The 15,800-nt window shown below is 42.2% G+C and overlaps 1 protein-coding gene across 2 annotated transcripts in view; it reads left to right on the top strand.

Moving 5' to 3' along the window:
- RBFOX2 (RNA binding protein, fox-1 homolog (C. elegans) 2) overlaps positions 1-15,800 on the top strand; it is a 56,473-nt gene that overhangs the window by 11,880 nt on the left and 28,793 nt on the right. For both annotated transcript variants that reach the window (XM_010143300.1, XM_010143302.1), the window contains exon 3: positions 12,389-12,442. In XM_010143300.1, coding sequence (XP_010141602.1) covers positions 12,389-12,442 — 54 coding nt within the window. The remainder of the gene's footprint in view (positions 1-12,388; positions 12,443-15,800) is intronic.

Below are 15,800 nucleotides of genomic sequence, written 5' to 3'. Positions count from 1 at the left end.
GGAGTCCTAATTGCTATGTATTGTGAGAGATCTTTGACCTTCATTCTTGAACCTTTTTAGTGTCCATAAGAAGCTGTTTTGTGGATGAGACCAAATGGAGGGGAGTGGTCAGAATGCAGGAGGGACCTGGCCAGGCTGAAGAAATGGGTCAACGGGATTCTTAATATACTCACCAAAAGTGAGTTTCAAGCCTTCTACCTGAGAGGGAATAACCCCTGCAGCAGTGCAGGCTGGAGGCCAGTTGTCTAGAACTGTCTAGAAGGATGCTCTGCAGTAAAAGATTTGGGAGTCCTGATGGAGAACAAATTGGACACAAGCAGCAGCATGCCCTTGAGGCAAAGACAACCGACTATATCCGGGGTTATGTTAGTGGGTGTAGCCAGCAGGCCCAGGGAAGTGATCCCCTCTGGCTTCAGCAGCTGTTTGACTGTATCTGGAATACTGTGTCCGGTTTGAGCTCTCCAGGACCAAGGAGTGCATTTCATCCAAGTGAAATGCTGGAGCAAGCTCAGTGGGCAGCACTAAGATGGTCAGGAGAAAACGCATGTGAGTGGAATCTGAAACTTCGGCCTGTTTGGCTTTGAGAAGAGGAGGCAGAGGGGAGATACTTTTGTTGTCTGCATCTACCTCATCGGAGGATACAGAAAAGATGTAGACAGATTCTTTTTGGTTGTATGTATTGATGAGATGAGAGTCAACAAACCCAAGGCAGAATGTGGGAAATCTCAATTAGATACCAGGAATTTTTTTCTTTTTTTTTTTTTTTCCTCACTGTGAGGGTGATTAAGTAGTGGAACATGTTGCCCAGAGAGGTTGTGGAACCTTCATCCTTAACAGTATGTGACTTGACTGGACACAGCCTGGCCAACCAGATCTCATTAGACCTGCTTCAAGCAAGGGATGCTCTAAATGACCTCTGGAGGTAGGTCCTAGCCAAAATTATGATTCTGTGATTCTGTTGCAAGAGGCCTGGGTTTGCTTCCGTGTTGTTCATACATTACATTGTCACTCTCTTGACATCCGTGGGAATGTTTTCAGGGTGAAACTCATCTCCTGGCAATCTGTGCCTGCTGAATCTTCTCAGTTGCCTGTTCTGCTTTTGTGTTTTAGCTTGCTTTTTGCTGCTGCAAGGCTGTGCAGTAGGCAGTTCTGTCCGGTTTGGATAAACCAGTTGCTGAAATCACAGCCAGTTCTTGGACCACCTGCTACAATCTGTATTTAGCACGTCCTGCTCTGTGCTAATGCTGCTCCCCTCTCCTGGGAGCTGCATCACTTACATAAATTGTTCCATGTTGCTGCTGCCCCTTCCCTTGGGACCAGTGCTTGGCTTGACAACTGTCCCCTTTCACACTAGTTCACCTTGATGCTGTTCCTCCCTGTGCCCCTGGTGTGGGGGACATGGGGATGTGGAAATGTCGAAATCATCCTGGTCCTAGTGACTCTTACCTTTGCTTTGCAGACTGGGAAACCAAGGGAATTTGAATGAACTGCTGTCCTGAGAAGTGACTTGCAGAAAATGCAGCTTAACTACTTGCATTCAGGTTTCCTATCCTTTTTTTGGCCCGTATGGTGCCACTTGTACATAAAAGGAATGGGGAAGCATGCTATGTGAGTTGGTTTCTGGTGTTCCTCAAGTTATTTGTTTATTTTTTTCTCTAAACGTCATCTCAGGTTCCAGCACAGTGATGTGATTTTAATTGGAGTAAATCGTTATTCCCTGTAAAACTTTTTTGCTAGTTCACCTGGCCTGTGTTTGCCAAGAGGTACGCCTACCAGAACATTCATCTTTTGGGCCAAAAAAACCCTGACCGTCCTGTTTTCCTGTAATAGAGAACTTTGCTACTTTGTCAAGGGAGTAATTAATGGTTCTTGAATATCTCCCTTCTTCTCCCAAAGCTGCCTCTCTCAGCATGCTCAGAGCCTCAAGCAGGAGAGCGTTTCTCTCTGAAACCTCGTTGCTCCTATTTCTTTTTCAACATCAGGATGCTTTCCCTTGGGTGACTCACTGAAACCAACCCGTTCTCCTACAAGGGACGCATGGTTGTCCGAATCTTCAGCTGTGTCTAGCCTGTAACCCCCGTCTTCTCTCTCCCTTCTGTGTGTCAGGTCACATCTCCTCAATGTCATATCTGAGAGACTCAAAATCCTTGCCTGGAGTAATTTTCCCAAGCTACTGTACAAAGAGAGGAATTGGGTAGACAGCAAAGCCATGGAGGAAGAAATAAATGTGATGGGAGGGAGGGAGCAAAGAAGTCCCCTGAGGTTAGGAACAGCATGCGAGAGGTCAGCCCAGTCCTGGGGCACAGAACATTAGCTAATGTTTTCATCCAGACTTGAGTAGAGGTGGACTTCAGACGTGTTGTCCCATGTGTAATTAAATGAATATTACATAATGCTTTCTAAACCTTCACTCTTTGTGAGCGCTGCAGACATAAGGATTTCCTGACAAATTCAAGTTATTTGGGTTTCAAACCTTCCCTCACCTATTACACGTTTCTAACATGTCACTGAGATCCTCAGGAATGGAACAAACATTTTCTTACGTATATGCTTCTTATAGGGAGGCAAATAACATAGGCTGATTAAAACAGGTAATATTTACTTGACATTTCATGATGCCAATAAAAAGACTTGCAGAAAGCTTCTGGAAGGAATAGGTCATTTTTTAATACACACAGTTCTACACCCACTGTGGAATAAATCAATAGTTGACCTTGTTCTAGCAGATAAAGAAGAGTTAATAGCTGACCTGAAATCCCACGGTTGCCTAGGTACCAGTGATTGTTATTTGTCTGTATTTGCTTTGTGCAAACAGAATATGGCATCAGTTAGTAATGTAAAGGAGCTTTAGAAGAGTGTTTCTTCGAGTTTAAACAACTGGCAGGATAACTGCCTGGGAACATACCTTTAAAAGGAAAGTGTTAATGGAAGCTCTTAAAAGCATTCAACAAAATTCTACTGATGGCCAGAAAGGCATGATTCCACAGTCACTGAAACTGTGTAAATACAACACAAAGCATTTTGCTCATCAGGCCGGGAGGATGAAGAGGAGGAGGAAGTAAATGGCAGCAAATATAATTGCAAACTTAAGCAGGTGAAAAAGGAACTGTACTATATGAATGATGTAGGTTCAGAGGCGAAGGCATAAATTTTTTACATCCAAAGAGAAAAGATGTACATGTAGGTACAATATAAAATCAGGAAATAGTTCTGTGTTTTGGGGGAAGAAAACCCCAGAAATAACAACAAACCGAACAAAAAACAACAAAAGACCCCAACTTGCTATATTTATGATTTAAGAGGAGGAATTTGTAGCATATCTGGTTTTGTATATGAGTTATTACAAAGGAGAATTGGACAGTGCTCACTAATATTTGAAAACCAGCAGATCTAGATAAGCAATGTCCAAAGATAACAGCCAAAGCAAGGAGCTCTTCTGTTCGTTAACGTTACTTTTTAGCAAATTCTTGTATGCTGATGGGAGTTGCAGAAGGCTGCAGTGCTACCCACTAGCATTCACTATTGAAAAAATTGAAAGAGATGACCCAAAGAACTATGAACTATCCATCTGTATGTCCAAAATTATTTCTCATCTTGGATTGAAAGTTTTAAAATTATTAGAATCTGAAGAAATTATTTAATACCTATTTTTTGTATAAGGTAACATACATCTTTGCAGATAAATGCTGTGCTATCTATTTTGACAAGATTGTACAAAGCAATACAGATAGAGATGAACATTGTGAGCCAACCAAATTCGTCCAAGTGACCAATGTCGATTCTTAAGAAAAAGAATACTTATCCCAAAGAAACACAACACACATTAGAGGGATTAAAAACCTCTTAAATGATGGATAATAAAAAGTAATAGTTACTGGGGGGACATCAGTGATCAAGACTGTCCATTTCCCCAGAGGGTTGTTTCAGTTGCAGTCTGGTTCAGTATCTGTATCAACCCATGGAGACAGTACTATTATAACCTTGCCAGTAAGATTTATGGTTAAAAAACTTTTTGAGGAGGAGGAAAGAGAAAGATAAGGTTGCTGTTAGAGAATGACTTGAAATGCCTGGTTAACTGACAATAAATCTAACAATGTGTTTAATGCAGCTCCATGCAGAGGACTGAGTATGTGGGAACTAGGCTGTGCTTGTAGGGTGGAAAGCTTTCTTTGGAAAACACTGATTTGGGAGAGTACTAGTGATCATTGAAGATAGTTGCTTCAACAATGCAATGTGGAGTATCAGGTTGAAGAAGGGGTATAATCTTGTTCATGTTCAGAGTCGAAAAGACTGTGACTGTGTGAGATTTTGTTCAGTTCTGAGATCAGTTTAGGACAAAAAGAATTCTGTGTCTTGGAAGATGAGTGGCTTTTTAACCGTCTAAGGTATTGGGTACATGATTTACTCGGCTTATTAAAGAGGGGTTGGGAGATGACAAGTCTGTTCTGTACAGGTGCTTATGCATGGATGATACCTACTAATAAATAGGGTGTTTAGGTCTTTTTTGTAGTCATAATAGGATTTCCCAGTTGGAAACTGAGATTTAGCACAATTAACCTTGAAATAAGAGAAAAATTCTTAGTCATAGAATCATCTGGTTGTAAGAGACCTTTAAGATCATCGAGTCCAACAGTTCCCCCTGCACTGTCAGGGTCCCTAAATCATGGCCCTCGGCACCAAATCCACATGGTTTTTAAACAACACCAGGGACAAGGACTCCACCACCTCCCTGGGCAGCCTGTTTCAATGCTTCACAACCCTCTCCATAAAGAAATTTTTCCTGATACCTAACCTAAATTTCCCCTGATGTAACTGGAGGCCGTTCCTGCTCATTTAAACTATAGAACAACTTTTACCAGGGAATAGAAGAGTTGCCATCAGTATTAAAAATAAGTTAGCAACATTTTTCAAAATCTTATTAACCGGTTTCTGAGGGACATTCTTTGGCTAGTGTGTGTAAGGACTGTGACATGATGGTGGTAGTCTTCTCCTTAACAGCTGGTAGGCTGTCGTCTTCTGTGCTGGACTGTGTAGGCAGAAGAAAAGCTCATGTTTCCTTCAGTATGTTTGCAGTCCTTTCAGCTTCGTTCTATGATAGTGTCTGTGCTTGTACCTCATGGGTGACAGCTTCAGTCCTTCCCTCTTAGGCTTCAAGAAGTAGTTTTCCTCCCAGTATAAAACTGGCTGGGATAATCAGTTCTGGACTTCAGAGTCGGATGGACCTCAGAGGAGATGGAGGATGGTTTGGACTGCCTGCAAAAGGAAAATCCATCTGTTCCCAAGCTGAATCATTAATTACCTCCACAAAAACAAGGAAAGTGGATTGTTTTCATAGTTCATACAGGTATTTGTGCACTAAAGCTGTCGTATCTGTTGTGAGAGCAACAATAAGAGTCAGAATTGACGTTTTTCAGAATTTGCTGTGGAGAAATAGTCTTTGCTCAAGAATCTTCAACTGTTTTTTAAAAAGGAGATAGTGTAAGATAAAAATCATAAGGTCTGTGTTGATGACAATTGCAGATGAAGGTGGGATAAGTACAGTACAGGGTGCGAATTCTTTCAGGCTCTGGCTTCAGATGGAATCATGACCTTTTTTGCAACATATTTGCTCCATGGCTACTGCTTGTAGGCTGTTAACTGCTTCTGATGGTGAACATGATCAGCCCCGCTGATAAAGGGGTTTTGAGTGCTATCAGCTACAGCAGTAATAATGCAAAGCTGTTTTATATAAAGGTGACCATTCTGTCACATTTAATAACTTTCAGATGATGAAGCTATTAATAACTTCATTTATTAAAGGTGACAGAGTGGCAGCTGCTTTTTTTTTTTTTCACAATGGGTTTTAAGCAGGTGATGTTGCTATCCTTATTCTTCTCTAAGCAAAACTTGTATCTCTACTCCGAGCTTCTTTATGATGTATGCTTGTGGTAGACCACTCCTTTGTACGATCCAGGCAAAACAGCCCTGGGAGCTCAGATATTTTTGGAATCACGTGTAGCCTTCAGATCTCGGCCTCTGGGGAAACATTTTGGCGCTTTGCACTTCCTAAAATATCTCAGTGGATGATTTCTCATTCAACTTCATTCTGGAGTCAAGAGTGCAAAACACCTCCATGAGCCTATAGTTTGAGGCTAAAGCAGTAAAACGCTAGACTACAGCTCTTTCTCAGCAAGAGTTTGGTAGAATTTAAGTCTGTATTTGCCACTATATAAATTTAAATACACAAGGAATTTGTGATACACAAGTATTGGCAATGGCAGAAAACTATTCATTAGGCATTAAGCTAAGCAGGTAAACAATATGATAGACCAAGAAGCTCAGATCTTCGGGTGTTGATGCAGGGAGTCCTGAAGTACAGCAATAGGAAAGTTGCTGAAAGGGGTTTTGCTTTCCCAGTGGGTTGGACATCTGAAGGAGGAAATCTTCTGGATATCAAGTTGTATTTTAGTTCTTGCATCTCTGAATAGTGTTGGCCACTGATCACATGTAACAAGTCCTATGTGCCAGTATTGGAGAACAAACATTCTGACACAAGGTGGCCTCTCTGTGACAATTCTTGTTTCCGAGCTCTTCATGCAATGAGAGCTCCAACCCTGTCACAGGGCAGGACTTTGTTGCTGCTGACATTGGGTAGAGTTAGAAGAGGCACTGCTGTTTATTCTGATGTGTCTCACCGGTGAGATTTCTGGAGTCAACTTTTGCAAGTGACTTTTGTGCTCAGTGCTGCTTGAGCATCCTGATTTATCTGCATGGCTGTGCTGGGGACCATGTAGGGGTACTTATGCAGCTGTCAGCAGCTATTGTACCATCTGTCTTGCTCTGCAAAAACTCCGTGCTGATGTCAGAAGACATAGAAACTTCTGTAGTGACCGTCTGGTGGAAGGCAGTGATGGCCTGATCATGCTTTTATCTAGGATTTGTTTAGGTTTTCACGTGAGTTACTTGAAGAATCTGCAGTGGGAAGTAGTCTGAACATCATTTGGCAAACAGAGCTGTGCTGTAGCTGGATTTACTTGCACAAAAGGCCTCAGTAAAACTAGATGGAGTTGTCTTCTATAACCCAGTTTTATATGGATTCAGTCAACATGTGTGAGTCCTCTCAAAGTGAGCTCTGAATGCATGCTGCTTTTGTGGGCATGGGTCCAAGTACCTTTTCTGTGGCAACAGTACCAGATTACAGGGCAGTCACACCTCTGGGGATGGCACAAGGTGGTAATAAGGAGCTGGAATTGCAGACCTGGAAGCTGGCCTGCTGTTAAGATCTCTGGAACCCTACACTGTCATACTGTTCACCCCCATCTCACTGTTTTGTGTTATAATCTTTTATTTGTGAGTCAGAGGATAAGAAATGACTGAGAAACTATGTTTGTCGTCACTTTGTTTGCTGGGATGGCTGCAATCTGTAAATCCTGTTAGAAATCTGTAGTCTGTGTGGCTGCATTTTAAAGTCCGTTTTCTTAGAAAACATGGTTTTTTGGGCAGCGGGTCAACCTTAATAAGGGCTTGTTGGTATTGGTTTACTGTCTGTTCAGTTGGTAAACTATGGTAGTGCTTTGGCTTATAAATCCTTAATGCTTCCATCTTCCTGTCAGCAAAGCACATTGGTGTTGCTTGGCTGAAAAGAGTTGGCTGTAGCAGTGTTGGCCTCACTATTTTGGAGAGATGTTACCCAGCTTTAGGTGAGGAGGCTCACGTGTTGGTAACAGCATAGCTCTGGCAGAGCCCATGCTGTCATAACCAAGCACTGACTAACATACACTGTGATGGAGCCAGCTGTTCTCAGTTGAAAGTATATCCCATGGAGCTAGGTCCTCGGGTAAGGACGCTCTCAGCAGCATGAATCTATCCTGTCTGTGAAATGCCCTTCCTTATGCACCTCAAGCTTGAGGACCTGAAAGGGCTCCCTGTATAAGAAGGCTGGTTTCCTGGCTATTTTGAATTTTTACCATCTTTGAGAATGGATTGTTTGGCATCTTCGAGGTTAGCTAGTTTACCACACTTGTCTCTAAGTGAATTTTGTAGGGCTAGTGCAAAGCTGCTTGGGCAAACAGAGTTCTTTTGTAGGGATGTGAGGTTGCTGAATGGTGGGTTTATTTCCGTGATTTCTAGATAATTTGCCTTGTTCTCCCTGTTGTTTGCAACTTTAGGGTTAAGTTATTTGTCTGGCACATTTTGGAGCTGGTTTTGAAAGCTCTAAACAAGAAGAGAGGGCAGGGCCAGCTGGAACAGAGCATAAAGGAGGGGCCCTACCAAACTGTCAGAACCTTGGAAGGGAAAAGCTCTCTGGTGCCAGATCTCTCAAATTTATTATATATAATGTAGTTATGGCCTCTGCTGGAAAAATCTGCTGCCTTCATGTCGTCTGGGTGGAAAAAAACACACAGCATGCGTATGCCCTTCCTTGCACAATGCCCTTGCATCTATGACAAGGTACATAATAATCAAGCAAGAAAATCTGGTCATAGCTGGTGTTCGTGCCTCTTAAAACTGTTATTTCCAACGGCCCCTGCTACCAATGTACAGCAGTGATTGTCATTTACCTGCTTTACAGAAAATAACTAAAAGCTGGTACAAGGTCACTCCAGGAAACGGAGGACTAAGATAGAACAAGATGCTATAGCTTCTGTGCCATGGCATGACTAAAAGCATGTGTATGTGTATCTATCCATCATATGTCATGTGCACGAGCAGTTCATGGAGGAGGCTTCTTGCACGACCTGACATGATAGAGGGTGCTGGCTTCTGTGGTCATGCAGTAAGCTTTTTAAGTGGGGAGCATTTGGGATGTGGAGTCCTGCAATTCCACCTTCTTTGGAGGCTGTAAACTCTATTGAGGATTTTCTTCCCCTGCTGCTGTGCAGGTTGTAAGTAGTTGTTCTTGGTAACTGAGTGAACGAATCAGGTCTGTGAGAACAGTGATTTATGTCTTCAAGGTTAGAGATTAGAGGGTTAGTCCTCATGGATGACCTAAGCATGGATCTTGTTTTATTTGGCCAGATCCTCTGTCCGCTGGAAAATGCAAACATGCCTGTATACATGATTTTTAAAAATTACTGTGGGGGGCATTTGGTGTTGACCCTTGTATTTAGACCGCCTAGCATTTTCTATGCAAAAATTGCAACCTTTCACTAAGGAGCTCTTAAAACTTCAATTGTTTGCAGTAGGCTGTTGACATTTGGTAGGGGAAGCACCATCAGAGAACAAAGTGCCTTTTTATGTTCCACTAAATTAGATTCAGCTTTGAAGGAGATATAAACTGTTAAAATGAACTAGTTCTTTTTTCCTGCTCTCATTCTTCAGGAAAATTCTGGCATGATACCAAAAAAATGTGCCTCCAGTACTGGACCTGCTGTAACTGTTGCAGCAGCGAAGACGAGCTGTGGTGTTGGGAGCTGTCAGAACAGCTGTGGCAAGGACTGCAGCAGAGTCTTGAAGGGCCCAGCTCACATCCTCCTGCCTTGTGGCCATGCTGCTTTCTTCCAGGGAATTTCACAGAGCAGGAAACCCCTCTGCAGCAAATCTAAATTCAGCAGTTAGCCCCCGTTGGGTCTGTTCCTTCTCTCCCAAGCAGGTCCTTCCCTCCTGCATCTTCAAAACTCTAAGTAGGAAAGAGATTGAGGTGGTTTGCAGGGGTGGATGGATGTAGCCCGTTGCAGTAGATGTCAAGTGTGTGCTCGCTGCAGCCGCAGGATTTGGTGGTCCTTATACTGCCATCTAGAAAACAACGTACCTCCATCATCTACAGGACAGGGAGGCATCCCTGCCCCTCCTAATGGAGCTAGGTCAGACCACTTGCGTTCAGCATTACCATCTGCTTTTTGTCAGCCACAAGAAATTAAAGCACACAAGACAGGATTTCCTCTTGGTGTGGAAACCCTGTACAACAAGCTCAGCCAAATAGGGCTGGCAGACAGCGCTGGCAGTAATACCCAAAGATTCAGGCCCGGCTGGGTGTGGAGAAAGGGGAAGATGGGATGGCATAATTGTGCACCAGAAGCTGCACAGTTTGTTCCCTTTCAAGATAATTCTAATGGGGTAGAAAATGTTGATTTTTGAGGGCTGTGAAGATTCTGAGAATAATTTTGGCATTTGCATTTATCAAGAGCCCGGCTGTTTAAGCATGTGTGGCAAAACTATGCAGCTGAACTGATCTGGCAGGAACAGATCCTGCTCTTGGGCAGCACATGCTGCTTGCCACTCCTTTCAGCTTCTCAGAGTCCTAATGCTCACTTAACCCTTTGACCCACCTCAGATCAGTAAATTGTCAAAAACTTGGTATTTATTCCTTTTGTTGGGCTTGTTTTTCTCAGGGTTGGCAAGCCATATCAGTTTATCTACAGGTAAGAATGAAAACTGGGGCCAGCTTTGGGAAGCTGGTGAAACCAGACAAGGGATCAGGAACTTCAGCAGCCGCGGGCTCATAAAATGGTTCAGCCTCCATCATGTAACCATCGATGGTGAAATAGTCTAGCAAGAAAGCAATCACGACTGATTTTTTTTTCATGGCAGTGCCCAAGCCGTATGCAACAAAGACAACAAAAAGCAATCAATGGCTAATCTCCTATATAGACAAGCCCACACCAAGCATAGAATAGAAATAGAAAATGTATTTTAGCTGTGATTGGCACAGCAGTGGTCAAAAGAGGATCCAGCATGGATCAAGCCTAAGCTGTTGAGATGTTGAGATTTCAAGGAAGACGCGTGTTTACATTAGCGTTATTCAAACTTTGTGTAACGTGGGATATTGTGAATTCAATTGTTCTTGGGATGAATAGAAGATCCAAGTATTGTCCTTAAACAATAGAACAGTAAAAACAACATCTGTGAACCAGCATTTGTAAAAGAATACTACTATCTCCTTTTTGAGAATGGAATCAGACAGAAACTATAGCTGAAATTGTTGGAAGTGTTTTGTTTGCTTAAAGACAGTTGTGGAATACTTGTTCAAGGGGCTTAGTATCTTTTTATTGCTTTACATACTCAGAGCTTCTCCTCAGCCATCATGGCTCACTGTTGTCGATGTTCTATGTTTGCAAATCTGGCCAGAAGTCTTTCAAGCAGGACGCCCACAAAATGAGCATTATAATCATTTGACTTCAAATTTAAATGTTAAGAAAAAAGGCAAATAATGTGTTAAGAGCACCATGGCAGAGAATGTCCCAGTGCCCAGAGGCTATGTTCATCATCTTTCCTAGCTGTGAAACCATCCTTTCTTTTGTTGAAGCTTCCTTCATTTGCCACCACCTTTAAATCTTCTGCAAGCAGTGAGATAAACCATGTTGATGGGAACTACCATCAACACACAGGGAAAAATTCTTAGATAGCATTTGTCTGGGTGCAATATGCATCTCTGGAATGAAGATTGCTCTGTATATATCCTCCTGAAAATGAGATCTTACACCTGGCTTTCTGGGAAGCAGACCTCTAGTTTGGAAGTACAACATGGACGTTTCTAGAGGATAGAGCATTGTGGAGCTCTGTTGAAGTGGTGATGCTTTTACCTGCAGGTTATTGGTTTGAATCTGGCCAGTTCAATAAAAATAATATGTTCCAAGGTGTAGGTTGTGGTCCACATATGGTTCCACAGTGTGGTAAATCTCCTTTCTAGCTTGTAGTTCTTGTTTCTTATTTTTGCTCTCTGAGTGGGTAGCTCTTTGGAACCAGCTCTTCAAACAGTGCAGAGTAGTGGGGCTCTGCTCTCCTCAGGTTCTCCATATGTGATAAAATTGCATAGGTTATTGACAAAGTGCTGTATGTCACATGTTGAACAATCTTTTTCTGAAAAAAAAACTGCTGGAATTTGGCCATTTTCATGGTTTCTGAATCTGCCATCCATGGTTTTGAAGACTTGAAGTTTTGGAAGGTAAAGGGAGCGTGAGGGAAAGGAGACTTAGAGTTTGGAATCCCTGAGGTTGGAAGTCTGATGTGACAATCCCCTCCCAAGAAACAACATCACTGTTAAGTTTCTCTTTGTGATAGCCACTTCAGGAGGAAGATTAAAAGCTAAATTACATTTGAGATATGTTGTTAGATGTCTGAGATGAAGTCATATAACCATGTCTTAGATGAAATAGTAGAATGAAGGAAGAAAAAGTTGTTTAGATTAAAAGAGGGAAAAGAAAAGCTGCCTCAAATCTCTAAAACTCTTCTGGAGATTGTGTTTTCTCTCTTTAGACTTCTGTGAGAAAACCTAGGGTCTGTGACCAAGAGGATCTGCATGTCCTAACCCAAGAGAACTAGGTCACGTCACTGTGATTTTATGCCTTTGCTTGTATGCTAGAAATGGAAATACTCTCACTTCCCTTCTTGCACTAAGCCAGCCTCCAAAAGGTAGGAAAAATGAATTGCCAAAAATAAATGATTTTTTTTTCCCCTTGTCTCTCTGCAGCAATTCGGCAAAATCCTTGACGTAGAGATAATCTTTAATGAGCGTGGCTCGAAGGTAAGTCTTGTTTCTGTACCCGCTTCTCTCATTTTGATTGCAGAGTAAAAGGCAGTTCATTGCCTAGAGAATATACTCTGTAGAGATCAGCAGGAGTTAGTGTGATGGGGGAAGGGAAAAGCTATTTTGGGGGCTGTCTCCTGTTCCCTCTGACTCCAGACTCTGAGCGTGGTCATTTCTGGGCAGCATGTACAAATGCTCCTAGACATTCCTGTCTAATGTGGGATCAGGTTTCCCAACCTCTGAACAGTCACTTGAGCCCTCATACCAACCTGTTCCATTGCACTAGTATGGGGACCCTGTGGGGAAGGCAGCATAAGGTAGAGCAGCTTTGTGTCATGGGAGACTGTAAGAACAAAGCCTAATCCACCCACCCCCCAACCACGTTTTCTTTGCATTAAAATGCTTCTATAGAAAAACTACCCTATCTCATGTGTGAAGGGATTTTATGTATTCTGCAGGCTTACTTCGCACTTCTGAGATACTGACCTTTCATGTTTGAGATATTTGATGCTTAATATAAGCATCCTCATTCCACTTGCCCTGCCCCGTGTGGACCTCTTCCCACTGAATTTGCATTCACACACCTGTTTTCATCCTGCAGATATATCAAAAGGGAGGTTTTGTTGAGGGTTAATGGTAATTTATTTCTATGGAGATGAGATTTCAAATGTTGCTCAGATCAGCTGCAGAGAGATTCGGTGATCTTTATCCTAATTGGCAAATCGGTTCTCATCACGTAACTAGTATCACCACAATGACAAATTGATGTGATTCTCTCTCTGCCCAGGAGGTTCAGCACTGGAATAGGAGGGAGTTTTGCAGGTCAGGAGCGAGGTGCATTGCCAAAGCTCTATGGGGAAAGCTTGCACAGTGCATGTCTATACTCTGCTTGACTTAATCAATGCTAAGATTCCCATTTTCAATTAAAACAAAATTTCCCTCCTCCCTCCACACACGTGTGTGCACATGTGTGCATGCACACAAGAGATTTTGAAGTTGCCGTTCAGCTAAGCAGTTTCGGTTTAGAGTCTATCCCTTTTGCTTGGATTTGAGGTTCACAGTCTTCAGGTGGCCTCTTTGCTTCAACATACATTCCAGGGTACGCTCATGTTCAGAGCCCTCTGCAAATTTCTGCCCATGTTGCCCAAGTTGCATTCTGAAATTCTTCAATCTCTGTATTAGCTGGAAACCAGAAAACTGTTGATCTGTATACAAAAGAAATGTTAACCCTTTCCCCATCCTTTTTTTATGCTTAATACCATGGTTTTATTTGTATTTTTTAATAAGACAGTCTGAACAAGTAAATGTCGAAATGGCTTAGTTGGAGAGTTTTGCTTCCCTATGTGGATAAAAATCTATGGTTTTTTACCAAAACAATCAACTATGCTGAGTTTGTAAATATTTATTCTGCTATCTTCTGTTCTTCTGATATTTATAGGCCAGAGCTATCTGTGAATTAGTCCTGATTTTAGTAATTTCTGTTTGGCTTTGGGAATAGCCTCTGGCCTCTATCAAATCCCTACTTGTTTGGATGTAATTGCAAAAGAAAGAACAAAAATATCTGGCCTGGCAAAGCAGTGAGCTCTATTCTCCATCCTCCACTGCCTATGCTTTGCAGAACAGTGTTCTCCTCTCCACACGTGAACTTCTCTCTCTCTCTCTCTCTCTCCCCCATCCATGCATCCTTGTTTTAAATGTCCATGGCTGTCCTTTGCCTTCTAGGCAACACTAATGTTGGAGTATTTCTATGAAGACATCATGTATGACTATGTACCTTCCTGTGCTGTTGTTAAAGCCCAAGGCTTCTGGTTTTCAGTTAAAACAAGAAGAGTTCCTTGATGAATTTCATCCTGAACACTTAATAAATATATGAAAAAATAATTCAGTCCAAAGACGTGTTCTTCCAGTCCTTGACCATGTGGTTTTCTGCTGCTTTTTGTCATCTTACAGCAAAAAGCAGTTGCAAAACTGGATACCCTGTCTGAGGGATGGGGCAGAATCTAAACAGAATGAGAAAATGCCCAAAGAGTAATTTTGTGCTATCTTGGCATTCTTCTCTACCCAAAATAATCCCTATTATAAAAAGAATGCAAATTTATTCCTGCTTAGCATGAAAATGGGAGGCCCCAGTGTTTGAGAGGGGTGTAGCTGCACGAAGCACCTGGTATTCACATTGTAAGGGGAAAAACAACAGTTTGGTGATCTGATGGTGAAGCAAAGGAAATGGATCTTTCTGGAGGCCACTGACTCACTCTTGGGTTCTTCCTCCACCTTAGGAAAGAAAAAAATCTGAATGCATTTTCCTGCCCTCTGGTTTCCATTCTAATCTAATGATATGAAACCTCTCTTTTCTTCTCCTCCTCCTCCTCCTCTCTCTTGGGAATCCGAAAGCAGATGCTCCTGCTGCCTGCCTTGTGCTGTGTTCTTAATGCTCCCTTCCCTTCCCTGGGTTCCTAAGGGTTGTAGAGTTTTGTTGTATATGTTTTGTAAATATTTAAAAGGTACGGTGGTATATCCCAAATTGCCCTGGGTTCACCCCCACCCAGCGTATGATGGGGTTGAGCAGCGCTTTGTCCCTGCCAAGCTGTGGCAGGACATGTCTGATGGGATGATTCCAGTTCTGGTCAGTAGGAGGGACTGAGGAAAGCAAGTGGGTTGAATTCTTCCTTTTGAATCCACCTGAAATGACCAGGCAGTTTTCTTTGGCAGCCTGGGGAACTGTATTAGTGGCTATGTCTTCGGGATCTCTGTGTATTTAGGAAGTTTGGTGACAAAAAAGAGAGCAGTGTGTGTCTGTCACAGCCACCTCACACTTCAGATTGTTTCGTTTGGCTTAGGAAATGTTATTTGTGGACTTTCTGTAGCACAGCAGAGAGAAGGCAGTTACTAATTAGTTTTGCTGATTCTCCTCTCAAAGCAGAGTGAATTCTTGTTTCCTAACTAGATTTCTGCCCAGTTTAAATCTATTTAGTAGGATTTTATGGGCCTTTTATACTGATATTTCTTTCCTATGTATGAGAAACAAGATAGAAACTTTAAACATCCCTTAGATCTTGTTTTGTTCTATATTTGTTTAACAGAATGACATCAGTCTTCCCTTGATGTGTTTGGTTTTTTTGCTTGCTTCCAGGAAACTAGCTGTTTGTTTCATTTATCTTGTTTACCATTATTTTTCCAGTTCTGACCCATGTCAGTGCCTTTAAATAGCATTCTGCTCGTGGTTGCAGTTTACCGTGCACTTCACTGAACCATGAATAGAACACCTCCAGAGGAAGTCAAGAGAGAGGATTCCTGCTCCTTTTGTTAGTGGAGATGCATCATCTAGATGCGTATTTTGGCACAGTTGTGCTGAACC

The sequence above is a fragment of the Buceros rhinoceros genome, unplaced genomic scaffold, assembly GCF_000710305.1.
Source record: "Buceros rhinoceros silvestris isolate BGI_N320 unplaced genomic scaffold, ASM71030v1 scaffold11949, whole genome shotgun sequence".
In the NCBI taxonomy this organism is placed as follows: Eukaryota; Metazoa; Chordata; class Aves; order Bucerotiformes; family Bucerotidae; genus Buceros; species Buceros rhinoceros.
This window is presented reverse-complemented; position numbering and strand designations above follow the sequence as displayed.